At 43.8% G+C, this 20,321-nt stretch overlaps 2 protein-coding genes and 1 long non-coding RNA gene across 6 annotated transcripts in view; 1 reads left to right on the forward strand and 2 right to left on the reverse strand.

Annotated features, from left to right (window-relative positions):
* Positions 1-477: 477 nt before the first annotated feature.
* On the reverse strand, positions 478-3,280 carry LOC138850145 (uncharacterized). The gene is made up of 3 exons (XR_011389727.1): positions 3,189-3,280; positions 1,163-1,288; positions 478-609 (listed from the first exon to the last, which is right to left on the reverse strand). It is a non-coding gene; the product is annotated as an uncharacterized lncRNA (long non-coding RNA).
* A 576-nt stretch (positions 3,281-3,856) lies between these two features.
* Positions 3,857-4,421, forward strand: LEAP2 (liver enriched antimicrobial peptide 2). The gene is made up of 3 exons (NM_001171258.1): positions 3,857-3,913; positions 4,062-4,201; positions 4,385-4,421. The coding sequence occupies exons 1-3, from the start codon at positions 3,857-3,859 to the stop codon at positions 4,419-4,421; spliced, it is 234 nt and encodes a 77-aa protein (NP_001164729.1).
* A 792-nt stretch (positions 4,422-5,213) lies between these two features.
* Positions 5,214-20,321, reverse strand: part of AFF4 (ALF transcription elongation factor 4) — a 96,569-nt gene continuing 81,461 nt past the window's right edge. For 3 of the 4 annotated variants that reach the window (XM_051843317.2, XM_051843318.2, XM_051843319.2), the window contains 7 exons: positions 19,847-19,910; positions 19,599-19,735; positions 19,245-19,316; positions 15,637-15,730; positions 14,918-14,961; positions 13,587-13,807; positions 5,214-10,948 (listed from right to left, as the gene is read on the reverse strand). In XM_051843317.2, coding sequence (XP_051699277.1) covers positions 10,821-10,948; positions 13,587-13,807; positions 14,918-14,961; positions 15,637-15,730; positions 19,245-19,316; positions 19,599-19,735; positions 19,847-19,910 — 760 coding nt within the window. In that variant the 3' untranslated portion in view covers positions 5,214-10,820. The remainder of the gene's footprint in view (positions 10,949-13,586; positions 13,808-14,917; positions 14,962-15,636; positions 15,731-19,244; positions 19,317-19,598; positions 19,736-19,846; positions 19,911-20,321) is intronic. The other variant, NM_001171499.1, reaches the window with a different exon arrangement.

Raw genomic sequence — 20,321 nt, forward strand, 5'->3', positions numbered from 1 at the left:
GTAGTGGCTGGGTCAGACAGTTGGACCCATACCTTAAGTGGTCATTGTTGGCCCAGTCTCTTGGCATGGTGAGTTGTCACTGCCTACAATGTCAGATCAAGTCTCGGCTGCTCCACTTCTGATCCAGCTCCCTGCTAATGTGTGTGGGAAAGCGATGGAAGATGGCCCAAATGCTTGGGCCCCCACACCCACACGGGAGACCTGGCTGAAGCTTCCCAGGCTCCTGGCATTGGCCTGGTACAACCCTGGCTGTTGGAGCCAGTTGGGGGAATGAACCAGCAGATGGAAGCTCGCTCTAAATCTTGGAAATAAATGCAGTCACTTCCATGCTGTGATACAGGCAAACAGCTGGCATTCTTCAGCTACAGGTGTCTCACTCAGAAAATGGGGCTGTTAATACACAGTCCTTGGGAAGTGGAGATGGAGCAGTGAGTGGCAGGTGTCTGGTAAGGCGGTGCAGCCTTCACAGGGGCAGGTGTCTGGTAAGGTGGTGCAGCCTTCACAGGGGCAGCTGTCTGGGGAAACCTCAGACATGGTCCGATCTTCCTGTGTGGCTCTTTGTTCACATTTATTCACAGGTCTTGCAACATGCTTGAGAATCGATGAGCGCTGCAAAACCGAAAACAGTGTAAATTCACCCAGCCTTGCCCTGCAGATCAGGCAGCCCTGCAGGCTGGGGGAGGCCCCTAGGGGGCTGGCTGTCCTCTCCTGTCTTCCTGGCCTTGTCTTACCCTTAGCCGATGTCTGTGTGCCTCTTTGAGTCCTTTGGTGATACCAGCTCTAAAGAAGCAACCTCACCCTCACTCCTCACCCAGCCAGGCACTGTGCCTGCTCATCTGAGTCCTCTGTGTCCCAGGAGTGCTCTCTGAGAACCCTGGTCTCGGCCCCACAAGGGGCTTTTGGATCACGTTAAAGGCTGCTCTGAGCCTGTCTCACCCAAGGGCTTCCCTAAGCTGCAGGGATGTCAGCCGTGGCCTGGGCACTGAGGCAGCCGGGGTGTGGAATGTGGTGAGCTGGCATAGCTCGGTGCTTCTGAACTGGATGGGCGACCTATGATGTTTTTAGGGACTTGAGAAAGGCCTTTTTAATGACAGCTGTGCAAGGCCTCACTGCCTGTGAGCTGATTACCTGGAGCCCCCAGCCCTGGGTGTGGCTGCCTCACCTGCCACTGGCCTACTTGGCTCCATTACTCTTCTTCTCCCACGTTTCTCTGGATGAAGCTCTCTTCAGTCAGCCAACACAGTCCCCAGGGTGCGGGTCTACCTGGTGCAGGCCCACAAGTCCGTGTCTATTCCAGCCAGCAAAAAAAGCAAATACACTTTGCCCCTGCATTGAAATTTTACCTGGAAAAGTTTTCCCGTTTCAGTCTTTCATCTTTTATTAGGCTCCTCCTGCTCAGGCACAACAGAGTTTCCAGTTACCACCGGTCCTAATGATCCGCCCTCTGCCTGGAAAGAGTCTGAAACAGCGGCTCCGGTATACTAGCAGGGAGCTGGATCAGAAGATTCTCAGCCTGTTTCTCCCCTTACAACCCAGGCCCCCCCTCTGACACAGAGTCCCCATGAGCTGAGTCCAGAGTGGCCAAGCTCTCAGCTAGCAAACCTCCAGGGTCATTTCTTTATGTAAATGCATCATTCCTACATCCAAATGTCAGTCCCGGGGGGGCTCCAGGTCTATCTCTCACAGATAGAACCACAGACTGAAGCCCCAAGTGGACAGGGCTGGCCTAGCTCAGCTCCTGCCTCGCAGTCGAGCAACTTCTCAAGATGGGTGTTGCTGAGGGCTGCTGAAGCCCTTGTTGGAAGGAGGAGCATGTAGTTATGTCTGTTCACTCAGCAGAAGACTTGATTTGCAGAGGGCACATGAATTTAAAAAATTAGAAATTGGCCTCCCTTCACTCTCGAGGCTGAGAGACAGCTGTGGACAACTGCTGTCAATTCAGTTATGTGCTGCTTTGCTCCTGAGTTTGGTTTTTGCTCTGAATTTAATGTAACTCAAACAACTTCTGCGCTCATGTTCGTGGATGCTGAAACGCCCTCCGCAGACACTGATGGGTGTTGGGTCTTTTGGGAGGGCGGTGGCCAAAAAGGCAGAGGCTCCAGCTGCGAAGGCTTCTGCAGTGCTGCACCCCTGGGGAGGGTGGCTCTTTTTCCCATCTGCACAAGGGGCCCAGGACTGCACACTCCTTCCTGGACTGCAGCATAGGCATCACACGTGAACGTAAAAGCCTAGTTTGTGCTCAGAATGCAGGGCCAGAAATGGAGGGCTAGGAGAAGCCCCATCTCCAGATCCCACGTGGCACGTCACCAAGGCTGCTGGGGTGGCGAAGGGGAGGCTGGCACCGAGTCTACAGACCCAGCTGGCTCCAGGACATCACGTTGTTCAGTCTTTTGCTTATCTAATCAGATCTGTGTTCTTTACCCAGTGTTCACTCGGTTATCACACAACCTCTTTGCGACCCTGCTGAAGTTCCTTACCAGGCTTCCTATCCAGAGCTATCTGTATCCAAGCTCAGGACAGGGAGGGAGCAGCTCGCTCGGCTTCCATCTGCAGAACTGTCAGGAGGGTTTGGTGTATAGGTCTACCCATCAGTGTACCTCAAGGGTAAGCAGTGGTTGCATGGTCCTGAGAGGACAGGGACTAGGACAACCTGATCTGTGAAGTCACATTTCACCCCATCCTGGCTCGAGGGCCACCCCCTCCCCCCTTAGCAACAAGCACCATAGCTGGCCTGGCTGCAGGACTGCTGGCGGCCCATCCTGTTCCCCTCTCAGCTGTGCAGTAACTCATCTACTGTTCCTTGGGGTAAGGGAGCAAGCAGGCTCTCACCCGAACACCTAACCTGGGAGTATGGGAAGAGCTGTGGGATGAGGTGTGGCCAAGTGTTTAGTGAGAAACCAAGCGGACATCTCGTTGCAGGTCTTGGCTTACCCTTCCAGGTTACAGCACGATGTAGATCTGTGGATATTTTGGACTTCAAGACAGCTCAGCCTTACACCTGCTGCCCTGAGGCTGCTGGAAGGAAATGGCCCCAGGGAACTCCTGGGAAGAAAGCCCCATGAATCAAGGCTCCCAGAAGTATTTGCCATTCTACAAGTTCAGCCACTGAGCTCCATCCTGGAGCTCCTGCTACCTCCTCATCCATGTTTTAAAAAGTAAAACCACCTATAACCACTCAGTCAACTCACCCCTGGCTCCACTAAGTCCTGCTTCAGTCCTCACAGCCCTGTGAGAGGGCAGGCAGGGAGGCCAGACAGCTGGGTCTTCATTCTGCTAGGAGAATGAAATGGCATCGTCAGGCTGGCAGTTCATACATGCAGTGGGGGGGTCCAGGGCACTGCAGTTCACATCTGCCTAAGTCCCCCCCGTCCTGTGTGTGGGAGGGGAGGGCCATGGTCAGCTAACCGCCTGTACACAGTAACCAGTGCTTCCTTCCCAGACAAGACCACAAGAGGTCAACAGTATTTCTGAAGATTTCATTGTTAGAATTCTATTTTGATGAGAGTGATCTCATTGAGCTATTTTGGAATAGAAACGTGGCCAGGTGCCTTGCCTCCCTCAGTGGTTTCACGTGGCTTTCAAAGGGAGTGCTGACTTTTGGGAAAATGGGTGAAAAAGTCCAGGCCAGCAATGCCACCACTCAAAGTCCAGATGAGGGATCAGTCAATACAACGTGCCTGAAAGGCAACTCCTGAGCACATTCCTCTGGTAGACATTAACTTATTAAACTGATCCTGATTACAAATACAAACTTTGCCCCCATCTCATCTGGCAACCACGGAGGAGGCAGACATCAGTCTATAAAAGAAAGTGGGAGCTGTCCGTGGCTCTCAGGCTCCGACATCATCCCTCTAAGATGTGGCACCTCAAACTCTTTGCAGTGCTCATGATCTGCCTATTGCTGTTGGGCCAGGTAAGGAGGGTTCTGGGAGTGGCAGTGTGGAAATGGCAATGGCAGTGGCTCCTCTGCCTCGAGTGTCCTTGGCAATGACCATTTTTCCAAGGTGTGCAGCAAGGTGTCACCTCTCCCCTTAAGGGATAAATCTGCTTTCGCTCTACAGGTAGATGGCTCCCCAGTACCAGAGCTGAGCTCAGCAAAGAGGCGGCCACGGAGAATGACCCCGTTTTGGAGAGGGGTCTCCCTCAGGCCCATTGGAGCCTCGTGTCGGGACAATGCTGAGTGTGTCACAAGGCTATGCAGGTACTCCACGAGCCTGGAGCTGGGAAAGAGTGCCTGGGAGGGCTGGGGTTAGGAAGTGAGCCCTGGGAAAGGGTGAGGCCTCCCATCTCCCATCTTCCCTAAGACTTGATCGATGGAGGCGCAGCAGAGGTGGCTCTGGACGCTCCTAGACCCGATGTCTTAAGCTGTTTTCCTTTCCCCTAGAAAAAGACGCTGCTCCCTGAGTGTGGCCCAGGAATGATGTCCAGTCTAGGGGAAGAGAGGACAGCAGTCACCTCTGACAATGCTCCGTTCTATGGAATGTTGACTATGTTCTGGCTGGAGACATCCAAGTGAAGCAACCTTGTGTTTTTAATATTTAAAGACAGATGCTTTAAATTGGTCTCCATTTCTTCTTAGAATGCTGACATATGGATGAACATAACCTTTACAATTTAGAGTTTATTTTTTTATGGATACTATTAAATGTCTCATCGAAACTTTGGCAGTTGGAGTCCAAGCTTCTGAGGGGATTCCATGTGTCTACTACAGCAAAACCCCAGCATCCATACAGTGTGGTGAGAGGTAACATTTTTTCAAAAATCTCATAAAGAACACAATGGCAGTTTAAAGGCAAAAACCTAGCAATAGCTACTTAGTCACCTGTGGCAAGTCCACACGCTGTGGCCCTTCGCTCCACATGCAGAACTTGGGTGGGGGGGCGTGGGTGTCACAAATGGGCAGGATTGGGCCCAGCTTTCTTCTTGACTGCATGAACATGAGGAGGAACTGGCAGAAACAACTGGTTTCATAACATCACAGAAGCTCAAACCACCAAGAACACCTAAAGGACTCGGGGTTCCTGTTGGGGCAGGGTGAATTTTGGTCTGTGCACAAGGACCCACAGCTGGCATGTTCAGAATTTCTGTAGTCAGAAAGTGAGACTGGGAGGACCAGATCCATGGAGACCAGTAGTATCAGACCCTAAAAGGCAAAACAGGAACTGCACGAAAGGGCAGAGTATGAGCTGAGAAAGAGCACAGTGTACACAGACTTTAATACAGAAAATCTATTTGATATTTATTAAACTTAGTTTCTCCAGCTATGGTTTGGCATTATACAAAGCATCTTAATGACACAGTAGAGTTAAAAAGATCTTTACAAATTGAAATGTGATACCCTTGTCTCCAAATATTTTAATTGCCATAAATTTGTTTAAAAATACACATTAAACGCATGTTTGACACTCTAAACTTTCTATAATCTCAATACCACAAAATACATATAATATACTATACAGATGTGGAAAAATCTAGTTAGTATATAATACTTTGCTCACCATTAACAGCTTTCTTATGTGAAATGCACATACTGACTTAGAAATCCTAGCTTTTGAACCCCAAAGTACCTCTGAAATTTTAATGTATTGCAACAAATAAAAAACACAGTATATAATTGAAATTTTGGTTGAAAATGTCAGATACCTAGGTATTTGAGATAAAAGAAATGTAGAACAAACATCTGGGTCATGTACAAAACAAAGGCGTCCTCCCAGTCACTAACAGTACCTTTCCGCTGAGTCAACAGGCTTTAAACTTATCAACAGTATCATCTCCCCTTAAAACCCTCCCCAAATATCAAACCGTTATTTACCAAATAGTTTTAATTTCAAATAAAAGGACTTTTCAATAAATATATAAGCATTTCCATCCTCCATATACAAAGTTTCTTAAAACCACTCAAAACGGAGGCTAGACAGAAAGTTTCATTTTCATAACTGTGCTTACCAACCCCGTATTTGGCCCCCAAAGGTGGTGCCTTTCCAGGTACTGCCAACTGGGCCAGTTTTGTTGGTGAGCCCTACCCTCCCACCCCAATCCCAGTACTGTTGAATGCTCATGTCAGTGATTTGCCAGGTGCGTGCAAAAAGTTGTAAAATGGGGACACTTCTTAAACAGCAACAACAAACTCAACAGTATAGGTAACCACGGCACTGATTTGAAAGGCAGTATTTTCAAAAAGCTATTCTCCAGAGAGGAACACAGAAAACCCCAATGATTAAAAGCTGAAAAGAAACCTCACATAGAAGCTGTAAGAGATCAAACTGAGTATTACTAGAACTTCTAGATGGGAGCTTTTCTATGCTCGTTCAGGAAGCTTTTTAAGAACGGCAATTTATACTCAGCTGGACAATGGTGGCATAGAGAGGCAATGCTGACATTCCTGGACTCAGCTTCCTTACAAGGACACTTGAGGCTACCAGTTTTAGGCTGCTTATTAGGATTTATACGACTCAGTTTAGACAACCAGATACCTTATCTTGTGACCAAATTCCACTAAAAGAAGACAATTAGCCACTTCTCCCATTCCCTTTTCTGCAGACAGCACATTTTTTTCATCTGTTTACAATCAATCACAGGTTCACGTGAATAGGAACTAAAGACCAGTTTCCACTCTACCAAGTAATAACTTTCTTCCCGTCGTTTGCTTGGTTTTAGGGTCTAGGTCTAAATGGAATTTCTTCATTTGTGGGTATGTGAAAGATACTCTCACAAACATGACCAATTTGGCTTTTGTCCCTACACCTTCCAAGCCATTCAATGGTTAGCTCTTTTCTATTGATATTACTGAATAGCAACCTTAAATATGAAGTATTATTACTGGAAAAAATCTGCCTCTTCCACACACAATGATACACAAAGCTGAAATGAAATCTGTGTTCCTTTCAATCTGGGAGTATGAGTTATAGGAGTCTATATGGATCTGAAATACTCTGGCTCCCCAAGTTACTTAGGTTTTTTGTAAAACCTAAGGCATCACAATCTGTCTAGAACACCCAGAATATGTCACCCCCAGGAGATGTTCCTGGGACCAGACACAATCTCCTATAAATCAAAAGCACAATGAAGCCAGTTTGTTCAATTAGCGACTGGAAAATTAAAATTCTTCCCCCCCACCCCATAAGAGCCCTGTTACACTACAGAAGGGCTCAAATATATTTTAAAAGTTAATTTACTACAAATCATAGTAATTAAGCTTTAACAATCTAAAGGAATACACATTGCACCCTTGAACATTAATATTCAAGGTGTCAACAAGAAAGTGTCTTAGATCAATTTAATAAATAATGTGGAAATAGCTGCACTAAGCTAAAATACTAAACACACACATTTTGACGAACTAATTTCATGTTTTCATACATACATACATACATATATATAAAGTGTGTATGTGTACATAATTTTAAGATCCAAAGTTGCAGACCCTCATACCCGGAAGAGTGCACAGCGTACTCTCCTCCACACAACTAAGCATGTCTGAACCTCCCCCGCGTCCTGGCCTCTGCAGCCAGTACTTTCATTCATTACAGGTGCCTTTCGTAGGCTCTTGCTTCACTGCAAGTTCATGTACCAAAGTTCCTGTCATTAAATACAAAATGATGTCTTCCGAGCTAGCTGATTAAACCTTTAATGAAAAAAAAACAAACAATTAAAACAAAAACAGTGAATCTAATAAAGCCACAAGTATGTCACTCAAAGTACAGCCCAGATGCCTGGGGAGTCACCAGTGCGAGAGCTCCCGAGAAGGACAGGCGTGCGTGGGCAGGCGCACACATTACCCTAAGCTGCTTTGATACTGGAGAATTTAATCAGTGGTGGACAATCTTCTCCACCCTTCAGCAACTATAGCTGTGAATTTATCTGAAGGATTCACTGCTTAAAAAGTCAATTCGTGGCTCCTTGCCCAGAAAAAGGTGACAATGAGGCAAGGAATGGGCTGGATGCCGTCTAGACTAGAGCCTGGGCTGGGCTGTGGAAGCCTGAATCATCTGGTAGTGCTCCCCACAGCTCAGTCAGCTCCGGCAAGGCTACCGTGACAACTTCATCCCCCACGGTTCGCTGGTTGCCTGTAAAGAGTCCAGCTGTGTGGCCTGCTGCCTCCTGGCAAATAAGTGTGGTCTCAAAAGAGCAGTCAACAGAATACCTTTTGAAATAGTTGCTATTTCTATAATTTCTACGTATTAAGCCTAGGTTTCAGACTAAGTAAGTTTTTAGCCACTTGTCAAAATTTAATTTTAGATGGTGAGGAGACCCTGAGGACACCTACTGAGGAGGGAGGAATGGGCACCTGTCAAGGAGTCCGAAGTATGTGCCGGAGCAGATGACGACACAGAATGCTGGAAACGACAGACATGGGAGACAGGGAGTGGCATTTCCACAGACTACGACAGTGAAGACCCCACTGTTTAGGATGGGATTCTGATGCATTGCCCATTTCCACCTGCTGGGAAATACCCTCCACAATGAAAAGTTTGCAAATTCATTTTCAAAGAATTGTTTTAAAGAGAAAATATCACGGAGCAGCACCATAAGACACGCAGGAAACTCGGCTTTCAGAAAATATCAGTGGGACACGAGAAGTGCTCTGGCTGCCTTTCAGGACACAGAAGAGACTAGAACATACTGGGAACTCAGAGGTGCCCTGGGGGCTGCTGCTGCTCAAAGTCGAAAAGCCCAGACGATATTGATTCCACTTCTTAGACATCACAGCAGATTACAGTCAAGTCAGAGAAATCAGAGGGCAGGGCATATGTCTAACTTGATTAACAAGTTATTTCTCACTAAATAACTATTATGATCACTGAGAAGTTCTCCTCTTAAGGAAAACTGTTTCAAGAACACACTGAAGTTACATCAGAAAGATTGAAGAGGCAATTTCTCCAAGGGAAAAAAGTTAAATCCAACATAATTTATAGATTGCAATTGTCAATGATATATAAAAAATAACTTGAGGTACAAAACAGGTAAGAACAGGCCACAGGACAATGAAATTTCACTAGTTTCAGAAAGAAGTGTAAAAGAGACTCAAACACACACAAAAAGATTCACTGCACCATTAAACTTTGAGATTTTCCATCCTGTCTTTTCCCTTTCCAATTTCAAGCCTTAGCAATCATCTATACTTAGTAGGGCAACCTTTTCTTCTGATTGGATGGATTCATTTTTGGAATGGGAAGAAGGACAAACTATTTTTTGAAGCAACATTACCCAACTGGTTAGACTACGTCATTAGTACCAAAGCATTGGTTTTTTTGAAAAGACTGATGTGGCCCTAAGGGAAAATTTGAAAGGAAAAAGAATTTAACATTACTACAGAAGACCAACCACGTATGGATGATCTGCTTCTAGTGTAAAACTTCATCTGTAAACAATCTGTAGAGTTTTCATTTAAAGGTAAGATTTAAGGCACACTAGAGAAGATATGGGCACTAAAAACAAAATACGGAGCGTCCAGCTTTCACATGTGACTTCTCCATGTCCTTCGCAGGGAAAGGTACTTTGATATACAACTCTCACGGGGCTGGTTTCTTAAGCTCTGCCCCAGGTCCCCTCCCCTTCCCAAGAGAGCTCATCATGAACCAAGTTAGGTACATTTCTAGTGTGAAATTTCTGATCCCATCAGAAACATACATCATTGATGAGGGCCTTCATAACACAAAGGGAGCAAATACAAGATCCGTTTAAAAATTGAGAAAAATTCATCATCTCCACATTAGGTATTAGAACTGTAAGCTGTATAGCAAAGCACACACACCAAAGCTCCAGCCCATCTCCACATCAGTCGCTGCACAAGCTCTTCTCAGAGCAGTGTAATCTACTATGGGAAAAAGTAATCTGAAAAGAGATTTTAACCTTCAAATATTATCAATTCAAGAGACACAGGCAACAACCCTCAGGAGCTGGATCTTTTTTTTTTTCAATAGTAACTTATTCTACTTCAATTAAGTGTCAAAGGATTAGCAACAAAAAAGAATATACGGTTTTAACAAAATCCATACAGTTCAAGATTGTCCTTTTATGAAACTGTTCAAAATGATATATTTCTCCTGGAAAGTTGCCTTTTCTCTTCTGTAATGCATTAAATGCAAATCATAGTCACCTTGTGATTGCTATAGTGTTATAAACACACATTCACAGTTTCTGAAATAATGCACACCAAATCAGACACATTTCATTTCACATCCACGTACAATGACATCTCTCATATTTAAGTGATTTTTCATGTGTAGAATATCCTTAATATTAAGCATCAATTCTACAATAATAAAATTGTAGTTAAGATCTGAAACAGTATCAGGTAGTAGGTACAGAAAGAACAGGTTCATATTTTAGATGAACCAACTCTTACTCTTAGAAGAGCTACCACAAAAAGACATTATTAGGTAACAAACCTCCCCAAAGTATATAAATAAAAATGCCTACGTTAAATTTATGCTAAATATTCAACAGAGTAAATTTATAGGCAGAAATAGCTAAGTTTTAAACAAGCCCCAGTCTGGGAACTTAAAAAATTAAAATAAATAAAATTTCATTGCATTAGTTATGAATCACAACTGGAATTCCAATCTTATTATAGATCACTAAAACCATCTTATAAGTGTGCTGCAGATTTAAAAGCATTTAAATAACTTTTCACATTGGGAATATTGAAAGGGTCAACTGACATGATGGTTTGAGTTATAAAAAACAACACATGAACCAAGGAGGAGAAAACCATTCCCCATTCTTAGTGTCAACTAAGTGGCGTGTTATGGCAGTTTTCCTTCGTGATGTGACACAGTGTTGTGGAGAAAATCAGAGGCAACAAGAATACGTTCAGTTCAAGACATCAACTTGGTATCCTGGCGAAGCCAGTGCAGTCCCTGCCGGGTATAACGAACCAGATCTGTCATGATGCTTGCATTAAAGATGAGCGGGCCCATTACTTTATCCAGTTCAGCAAAGAATTCTAGAAACAAAGATATTTATTAAATAATGTACACCCTTTCAAATCACTGCTTTAAAATTTTGTATCTAGACCATAAAAGAGCATTTACATCAAGTCAAAAATATTACTCCCTACACTAAAATATTACTGTTTATCTTTTAGAGCAAAGCACCCCCTAGTCTCTCTAGTTATATTTGTTTCCTAATAATACAACATTTTCAACAGGATGCATGGTCAGGAATTAAATGTTATACATACAAAAAGAATTCTGTTTACAGAAATTATAAATTGCTATTATACAGTAAACATCATTAAATGGAGACCTAGTGTTACAACATATCATGTGATTACTTCAAAATATTGTCTGTTTTATATGAAAAGCAAATGGCAGAAAAAAGGAAGATTACTTTTACCTGTTTCCCATAACAGCCCATGTGAGGTTAGATACTTAATGACAGCCTGTATCCAACCTTTCTGCTCTGTTTGTCATGCATCACTGATAAATTAAATGTCATATTTTCAGATTTTTTTTTAATTAAAGTGATTGAAATGAGGATTCTTCCTATATGAACAAATACAGGCTGTAAGCAAGCAACGAAGGGGTGGTATGGAGGAAAGGAAGGAGCACAGTATCCTAAGGTTGGAGCCCAGTGTAACCTCTCCTGTTATTCAAACAAGGCAAGAAGTACCTAAACACTTGAGAGGACTCTCCTTAACAGAATTTGAGTTAATAAACAAAGAAGAAATTTCAGAATAGAAAACTCTTGATGAATTTTCTATTTCTTAGCAGAATAATGGATCTAGGCAATGACTGTCAATGAATGCTACAAGTTTCAGTTAGAGTTTAATAGGGAATCTGACATCAAAATGGTCAGGGTGATACCACCAGAATGAACCCACTGACCAATTATTACATGCTTCCAAACATGATGCAGCAGGAAATCTAGAGCACCGTGCATGATACATGCTCACCCACAACGCTGAACTTTAACCTATCAAGTATCGAGATGAAGCCACTGTATAAAGAAAATGAGTGGGCAGAACAAGTTATGCGGCATCAGGAAGAAGGCATTAGTGAAATACAGAATATTACACATTCTACGGCTTCTCCTCAACAGCAACAGCACGGCCAAAAACATCGAGGAGGGGGAGGGACTAAAGAGTCTATCAGGGAAATGTAACGTGCAGACATGGCTTGGAATCTGTGTGAAATTAAACTGATTTTTCAACAGGCCTACTTGTCACAACATGATAAAGTGTGATAGGAGACTAGAGACGAGTTGGTGTAAGGTAGCTGTGGCAAACCTCAGCAGCTGTAATGAAGGTGTGGTGGGCATGGTTTTGGAAAGCCCTTAGCACTACCAAAGTATTTTCAGGTAATATGTCATTGTGTCTTGTATCCACTCTAAAATACTTCTGGGGGTAGGAAACGTTATGAGATAGAGAAAGTGAGGGAAGAAAACTGGCAAAACGCTGTGTTGTTGAAGACAGAGCTGAATGAGAGGAGCATGTGGTTCATTAAACCTTTCCCCTTCCTCAGTCAGCATTTCAAATTGCCATACAACAAATAAAGAAGAAGAAAGCAGAGGCTAGAGGACCAGCATGGGAGAACGGAGAGCAGGCTGACTGGGGAGGATTTCAGCTCCATAACCTCTCCTGGGCACTACCAACAGCATTCTAACTTTCAGAAGCAAATCAGGTTTTTAAAAACCTAACTTTATGTTAAATACTGGCATCTGTCTTCTACCTTTCTCTCTCCGTTATTCCTAGTTATCTGCGTCTGATGGTCTGTCAGTACTCTAAGTATGTAGATGCGCACTGTGACAACATCAACTGGTGCACTCCTTCAGTGATTCTCTGTAAACGATCTACCTGAGTTGATGCTAGTACAAAAGCACTTTCTTAAGTATCTCAGGTGTAAAAGACATCTGGATGTAATCCTATACCTCGAACCAAATTTACTGGCAATCATCCCAAAACAGGACATGTTTTATGACTTTTATGGTAAGGGCTGCAATTAAATGTGCCAGAATACAGGCATATTTGTTTGTCTTAGACCAAGAACCAGTTTACTTTAGTTTGAGTCGTTAGTTTCTTCCTATCTTTTTATTTATTTATTTATTTTTATTTATTTATTTTTGACAGGGAGAGTGGACAGTGAGAGAGAGAGACAGAGAGAAAGGTCTTCCTTTGCCGTTGGTTTACCCCGCAATGGCCACCGTGGCAGGCTTGCTGTGGCTGGCACACCACGCTGATCTGAAGCCAGGAGCCGGGTACTTCCTCCTGGTCTCCCATGCGGGTGTAGGGCCCAAGCACTTGGGCCATCCTCCACTGCACTCCCGGGCCACAGCAGAGAGCTGGACTGGAAGAGGAGCAACCGGGACAGAATCCAGCGCCCCGACTGGGACTAGAACCCGGGGTGCCAGTGCCACAGGCAGAGGATTAGCCCATTGAGCCGTGGCGCCGGCTGTCATTAGTTTCATGACATATATTTTTGAACAAATTCAGTTACATTTAATACGATTACTAGCAAACTGATTATACTGTTAGCTCTAAACCAGATAACAAACTAAATACAGAACAGCCACTTGTTTAACTACATTGTAACAGTTTCTTTCAACAATTCCATCCTTCAAAGTTTATCCAGAGACCTATCTACCTTTTTGCTCTTTGGAAAGCTGTTCAGCTTGGTCCCAGATTTCGGTGGCATAGAGGAAGTTGGATGTAACCTGAACATAGATGGCTGCCATCTGGTGGATCTTCTGTGAAATGGTCACTGATGAGCCACTTGCTGAAGCACTACTGGCCCCAGAAGAGTAATTTCCTGAATTGCCTGGTGACAGCTTTGGAGAAACTGGGGAAGGCATCCCAACAGCTTTGCTACACACAGAAAAACAGGAAGCATGTTCAGACAGACATGGTAAACATTATAATCAACGTATACTGGAATCCTTCTACACCATGGTTTTGGAAATTTAATGATTCTTTTAACTAGAAGGCTTTTCAGAGAAGTACCATTTTTTCTAAATAAGAACTAAACGCCACAGTGAATTATAATATTCTCTAGATCCTTTATTACAATGAGTAACAACAGAAGAATAGATGGCAGGACTGAAGAACTCATACACCTTATTGGCAGCAGTTCAGTGGCTTAGAAGCCACTCCTCCTCACTCTGGCCCAGCACACATCTCCCATCCAGTAAGACACGTAATTACCTCTTTTTCAAATTGTTCTGAACCTCATAATTGCTGGCATTTTTCAAAAGTGATCAAGCGGCACACCTTTTTAATCAACTACAATCATCTTAAAATTCCTATCAATTAAATACTTTTTAGGAAACACATACATTGAAATCTTTCATGTTTACTGAAAGAGTGCTCAATCTACAGAAATGCCAAACACTACGGTCACACACTGAAAAAGGAAAATCAAACAAAAGCTGGGGTAAAAAGCTGTTTGTTTACACTTTTACCTGCACTTTTAGCGTGATAAACTTGGCCGGACAGAGACAGAATGTCCCTTCATGCAAGTATAGTAACTGAACACATAAAACTACAAAATAAAAAAAGATTTCATTTGATTCTCCTCCTTTTGGGTGAGGGAGTGATGTAGGGTTGGAGGACAAGCCACAATCACGCCACTTTCATTAAATTCTGGCAATGCCAAGACTTGAGTGAAGCTAAGTACACTGTACACACTCAAGTTGCTGGAAATCAAATGCCAGAAGAGTGGAGGTGCTGTTAAAAAAGCAAGATTGCTGCACGTAAAAATGTTCCATCTCCAACTTTTCTAGGATTACATTCATTTATATCTTTACATTTATACAAAAGAGGAAAAAAGTTTTTAAAAATACTTCATTAAAAATGGGTTTTATTTTTTAAATAGTCACCTTTCCATTTTTGGGAACTGGACCCTACCCATTCCACCTTTATATTATAAATAAATAAACCTGTCACAAATAATATTTTATATAATAAAATTTTACCTACCTTCCCAAGCCAGGGGATGGTGCTTGAGAATTATTATAAGAATTCTGTGGAAAAATAAAATGTACTTGAAAAAAACCCTTTTACATAAGAAGTACTAAATATACTGAAAAGTACTGAGCCAGAGCTGATGTTAAGCTTTATACATTTAAGACACCAAAACATGTATGCATGGGTGTTTATGAACATACAACAGAAAGAAGTTACTAAGTGAGAGATGGAATCTGCAATAATTTACAGAAGGCAAGGGGCCAATGAATCACATTCAGAAAGATAAAGGGGAGAAGTAAGGGCAGAGAGCTGAATACAAAGAGACAACGTACATGACCCATAAAAGTTACCTACAGCAAAGGTAGGCACAAGCAAGGAACAAGATTATGAGGGCCTAAGAAGCAGGGCAAGGAGTTTAAACTGGATGCGGCAGGCACTGCTAAGCTACTGCTGCTCTGAAAAACCACAGAAGATGTTTTAGGAAGCTAAGACAACAGTTTAAAGAAGGACAGTTGAGTAAACAAAGGATGACTAATGAAGTGTAGATGTGGCAGCTACATTTGCCTGCACTGAGCCATACGTGCATTTAAATACATTCCGAGAAACCTCAAACTTGTCTGAAAGTTCTCTAACAGTAGCTCCTGGCCTGCTATTTTACCTAAACACAACAGTACTTGTGGCAACGGGAGCCAATAACTTCTGTCTCCTAGGCACTGGACTGACACACTTACCTTGAGGTGCTCTGTCAGTGTCTTTGAGTACTTCAGAGCATTCTCCTTCTTCAGCTTGAATAGCCTCAGGTACAGCAAAGACTGGCATCGCAGGCTGGCAAATGAAAAAGGGCAGTTTGCTTATTACTAGGACAGCAGACTCTGGCCACGTCTGCACAGACTATCTTTGCATTTTGCAAGAGTACAACACTGGCTTTTGACAGCAGACCCAGGTATAATGTGAACAACAACATCAACCTTTAAGCAAAACCAAAAAATGTGCTACACTTATAGTACATACCCTAGAGTAGGGGAAGATGGCTAAGAAACCTAGGACTAGGGACTGGCACTGTGGTGTAGTGGGTAAAGCTGCTGCCTGAAGTGCCAGCATCCCATAAGGGTACTGGTTCGAGTCCCGGATGTTCCACTTCCTATCCAGCTCTCTACTATGGCCAGGGAAAGCTGTAGAAGATGGTCCAAGTCCTTGGGCTCCTGCACCCATGTGGTAGACCCAGAAGAAGCTCCTGCCTCCTGGCTTTGGATTCACCCACTTCCGGCTGTTATGGCCATTTGGGGAATGAATCAGCAGATGGAAGACTTCTTTCTCTCTCTCTGCTTCTGCCTGTGTGTAACTCTGCCTTTCATATAAATAAATAAATCTTTTTTTTTTTTAATTTTTTTTGACAGGCAGAGTGGACAGTGAGAGAGAGATACAGAGAGAAAGGTCTTTCTTTGCTGTTGGTTCACCCTCCAATGGCCACAGTGGCCGGCACGCTGTGGCTGGCGCATCGCACTGATCCGATGGCAGGAGCCAGGTGCTTCTCCTGGTCTCCCATGCGGGTGCAGGGCCGAAGCACTTGGGCCATCCTCCACTGCACTCCCGGTGTGCCGGCGCCGCAGGCGGAGGATTAGCCTATTGAGCCACGGCACCGGCCAATAAACAAATCTTTAAAAAAAAAAAAAGAAAAGAAAAGAAACCTAGGACTAGTCCCTATTATTTGTTGACATTCAAACTCAAAACCCACAGGACACAAATATGTCCTAGTGATGTATGCATTAAAAACAAAACTGCTAAGGGGCAGAATCTCCAAATCAAATTATAAACAATCTGAATAAAAAAAAAAAAACTAGGAAATTCAAGTATCACCTTACAACTCTGATGGAACATATAAATCTTAACACAGCTTAGGAAGATGCTGTGAGATCGCCCCTCTTCCCTACCCAGCCACGGCCACTTCTCACCGCTCTTCTTGTTCTGTCTCCTACTTTATTCCTTTCCACCATCCATGTTGTTCCTTTCGCCTGGAGTAGGTCTCCCTGTCCCTAATTTTTTTCTTTTTAAAAAATTATTTACTTGAGAGGACTGGAGAGAGAAAGAGAGGAACAGACAGACAGAACGACTGACTCTGCTGGTGCACTCTCCAAACACTCACAATGGCAGCAGGAGTAAGCGAGGTAGGAGATGACTCAGAAACTAGAGAGCTGGAAATTCAATCCGGGTCTCTCCTGTGAGTGGCAGGAATATAATTACTTGAGTCATCATCACTACATCCCAGATGTGCAACAGGAGCTGTAATCAGGAGCCAGAGCTGTAGTCGAGAATTGAACCCAGCTTCTCTGATGTAGGATGTGGGTGTCCTAACCATTAACCTAAGTGCCTGCTCCCACCCTCTGTTCTTTTTTTTAATTTTTATTTATTTATTAATTTACTTACTTATTTATTTATTTTTGACAGGCAGAGTGGACAGTGAGAGAGAGAGAGACAGAGAGAAAGGTCTTCCTTTTTGCCGTTGGTTCACCCTCCAATGGCCACCCCGGCCGGCGCGCTGCGGCCGCCGTGCCGCACTGATCTGATGGCAGGAGCCAGGTACTTCTCCTGGTCTCCCATGGGGTGCAGGGCCCAAGTACTTGGGCCATCCTCCACTGCACTCCCTGGCCACAGCAGAGAGCTGGCCTGGAAGAGGGGCAACCGGGACAGAATCCAGCGCCCCAACCGGGACTAGAACCCGGTGTGCCAGCGCCACAAGGCGAAGGATTAGCCTAGTGAGCCGCGGCACCGGCCCCACCCTCTGTTCTTATACTCAGGGTTATATATTTTTTCCTGTCAAGGGACTTAGTTCACATAATTTCTGTCTCCTCACACCATACTATAAATTCCATGACAAACAGGACTGTGTCTGTTTTATTCACAGTTGTATTCCCACTGTTAAACACAAGGACAGGTAAAGAAAATGTCTATTAACAAAACTAACTCACAAAATCTCCCTGGGACAAAAAAACTTACATTCTGTATTCTGGGCAGGCTAGGTACTTGCTCCCTAAGGAAAGATATGCATGTGAAGGGGAGAGAAGAGGGCACCGAAAGAAGGGTCCTGGGGGCTGTGGGGAAGCAGTGTGCATTTGGCTTGGTGAGGACGCCACCTGAAACATCCACATCCCATATCCAAGTGTCTGAGTTTGACTCTTGGCTCCACTTCTCATCCCAGTTTCCTGCTAATGCACACGTTGGAAAATAGTGGTGATAGCTCAAACATTTGGGTCTGTATCACCCACATGGGAGACTGAACCGAGTTACTCCCTGCCAGCCTTTGCTTGGCCCAACCTCAGCTGTTGCAGGCATTTGGAGAGTGAGCCAGTAGATGGAACACCTTTCTAACTCTGTACTTTCCAAAACAAAAAAAAATCACAAAAGCCAGAAGACTCTGGAAAAGTGACCGTTTAAGGTCATAGAGGGGGCCAGTGCTGTGGCAGAGTGGGTTAAAACCCCCACCTGCAGGGCCAGCATCCCATATGGGCACCGGTTCTAGTCTGGCTGCTCCACTTCCAATCCACTCCCTGCAAATGTGCCTGGGAAAGCAGCAGAGGATGGCTCAAGTCCTTGGGCCCCTGCACTCACGTGGGAGACCCAGAAGAAGCTCCTAATTCCTGGCTTCAGATCGGCTCAGCTCCAGGTGTTGCAGCCATTTGGGGAATGAATTAGCAGATGGAAGACCTCTCTCTCTCTCTGCTACCTCTCTCTATAACTCTTTCAAAAAATAAAATAAATCTTGAAAGAAAAAAACAGATAATAGAGGATGGGGCCGGCACTGTGGCACAGTAGATTAAGCCTCCGCCTATAGCACGACATCCCTATGACAGCTGGTTCATATCCTGGCTGCCTTCTTCCAATCCAGCTCTCTACTATTGCCTGGGAAAGCAGCAGAGGATGGCCCAACCCTGTACCCGAGTGGGAGGTCCAGAGGAAGCTTCTGGCTCCTGGCTTCGAGTGGACTAGCTCTGCTCTGGACATTTAGGGAGTGAACCAGTGGATGCAAGACTTTTCTCTCTGTCACTCTCTCTCTCTGTAACTCTGTCAAATAAATATAATCTTTAAAAAAAAAAAAAAGATAATGGAGGGTTCTAATATCAGCCGCACCCTACCAAGGCTTTCATTAAGAGGGCAATGGATCAGAGATTGACAACAACTAAAATCTTTCCGTAAGAATTTAGAGTTATTTCCTACCCATCCATCAAGAACAGAATTATGCCAGGGTTACAGAAGGCTGACTCCAGGGTAACACTGGGAGGAGCACACACAGTTGATTAAGAAACCGCCTGTCATCAGCAGAAGCAGAATCCACAACACTCACCAGAGCACCGTGAGTCTCTTATCTGCAGCTGTGGCGTCTGGTGCTAAGTAACTCTTCAGCTTCATAGTGTACCTGTGAGTCACAAATAACAAATGACAAGCTCAATGTAAGTCTCTATCTGGATCTCACGATTTCTGTTGTCCTCCAAGCATAAGAATCAAACCTAAGCATAGGCAAAACAACAACAAAAAACAGAAAAAAAAAAACAACCCCACTGAATGATCTAGTTCTCCTCATCCAAGGAAAATAAAGGGTTAAGCATCCCCTTCAGTTCACTGCATATAGAGATTGGAGCCTCTGCCTAGACAGACCAAAAATGTGACTGCCCAGGATATGACAAGTTCTCCCACTTACTTGATGAGCTCCACTGTCTCTGAATACATGGGGAATGGGGATTTAGATTCCTGAGCATTTTTCTCCAAAGCGTTCCCACATTCAATGAAAGATACCACAGCATCAAGATAGTACACAGCTTTCTCAAACCTATCAGACTGAAGAAAGAAGAATAAAAATAGTGAGCAGTGATCTACCATTATTAAAAACAAGAAATGAGGTGAAGTTAGTATGATTAAAGACAAAACGTGAGGAGAAAATTTACATACCAATGCATCTGCATTGTGCTTTAACTTTTTTGCTTCTTGTAAATAATGGTCTGCGGAGTAACTTCTGCAATGGAAATTTTCATTTTAAGTGACATGATAAGATAATAATATTAGTTTTCTTGTCCGCAAGTAAAGAAAAGTGAGCTGCTACTACATGCTCAGTTCAATTCTTTTCTCACGAATGTTTCTATCAGGTTAACAGCATGAGTCGTATTCACCAACTCAAAGTAAATCAAACTATTTAGTTCAATACTAATTTGCCCAAGTTGCTTGAAAGAATAGGAGTAATTAAGATGCTGGCTAGCAGAAACAACCTTTTACCAAAATGGGAAAAAAGAACACTGCTCTTCTTTGTGTAAGAAAATCCCTACCTTAAACAGTGACATCAGCAGCAATAAGGTTTTTCTGGAAGGCACATCATTTACCTTGTTTATCAAATCACAGAAGTAAAGTCAATGAAGCAGTATGTGGCCTA

Source organism: Oryctolagus cuniculus, chromosome 6 (genome assembly GCF_964237555.1).
Source record: "Oryctolagus cuniculus chromosome 6, mOryCun1.1, whole genome shotgun sequence".
Lineage (NCBI taxonomy): Eukaryota > Metazoa > Chordata > Mammalia > Lagomorpha > Leporidae > Oryctolagus > Oryctolagus cuniculus.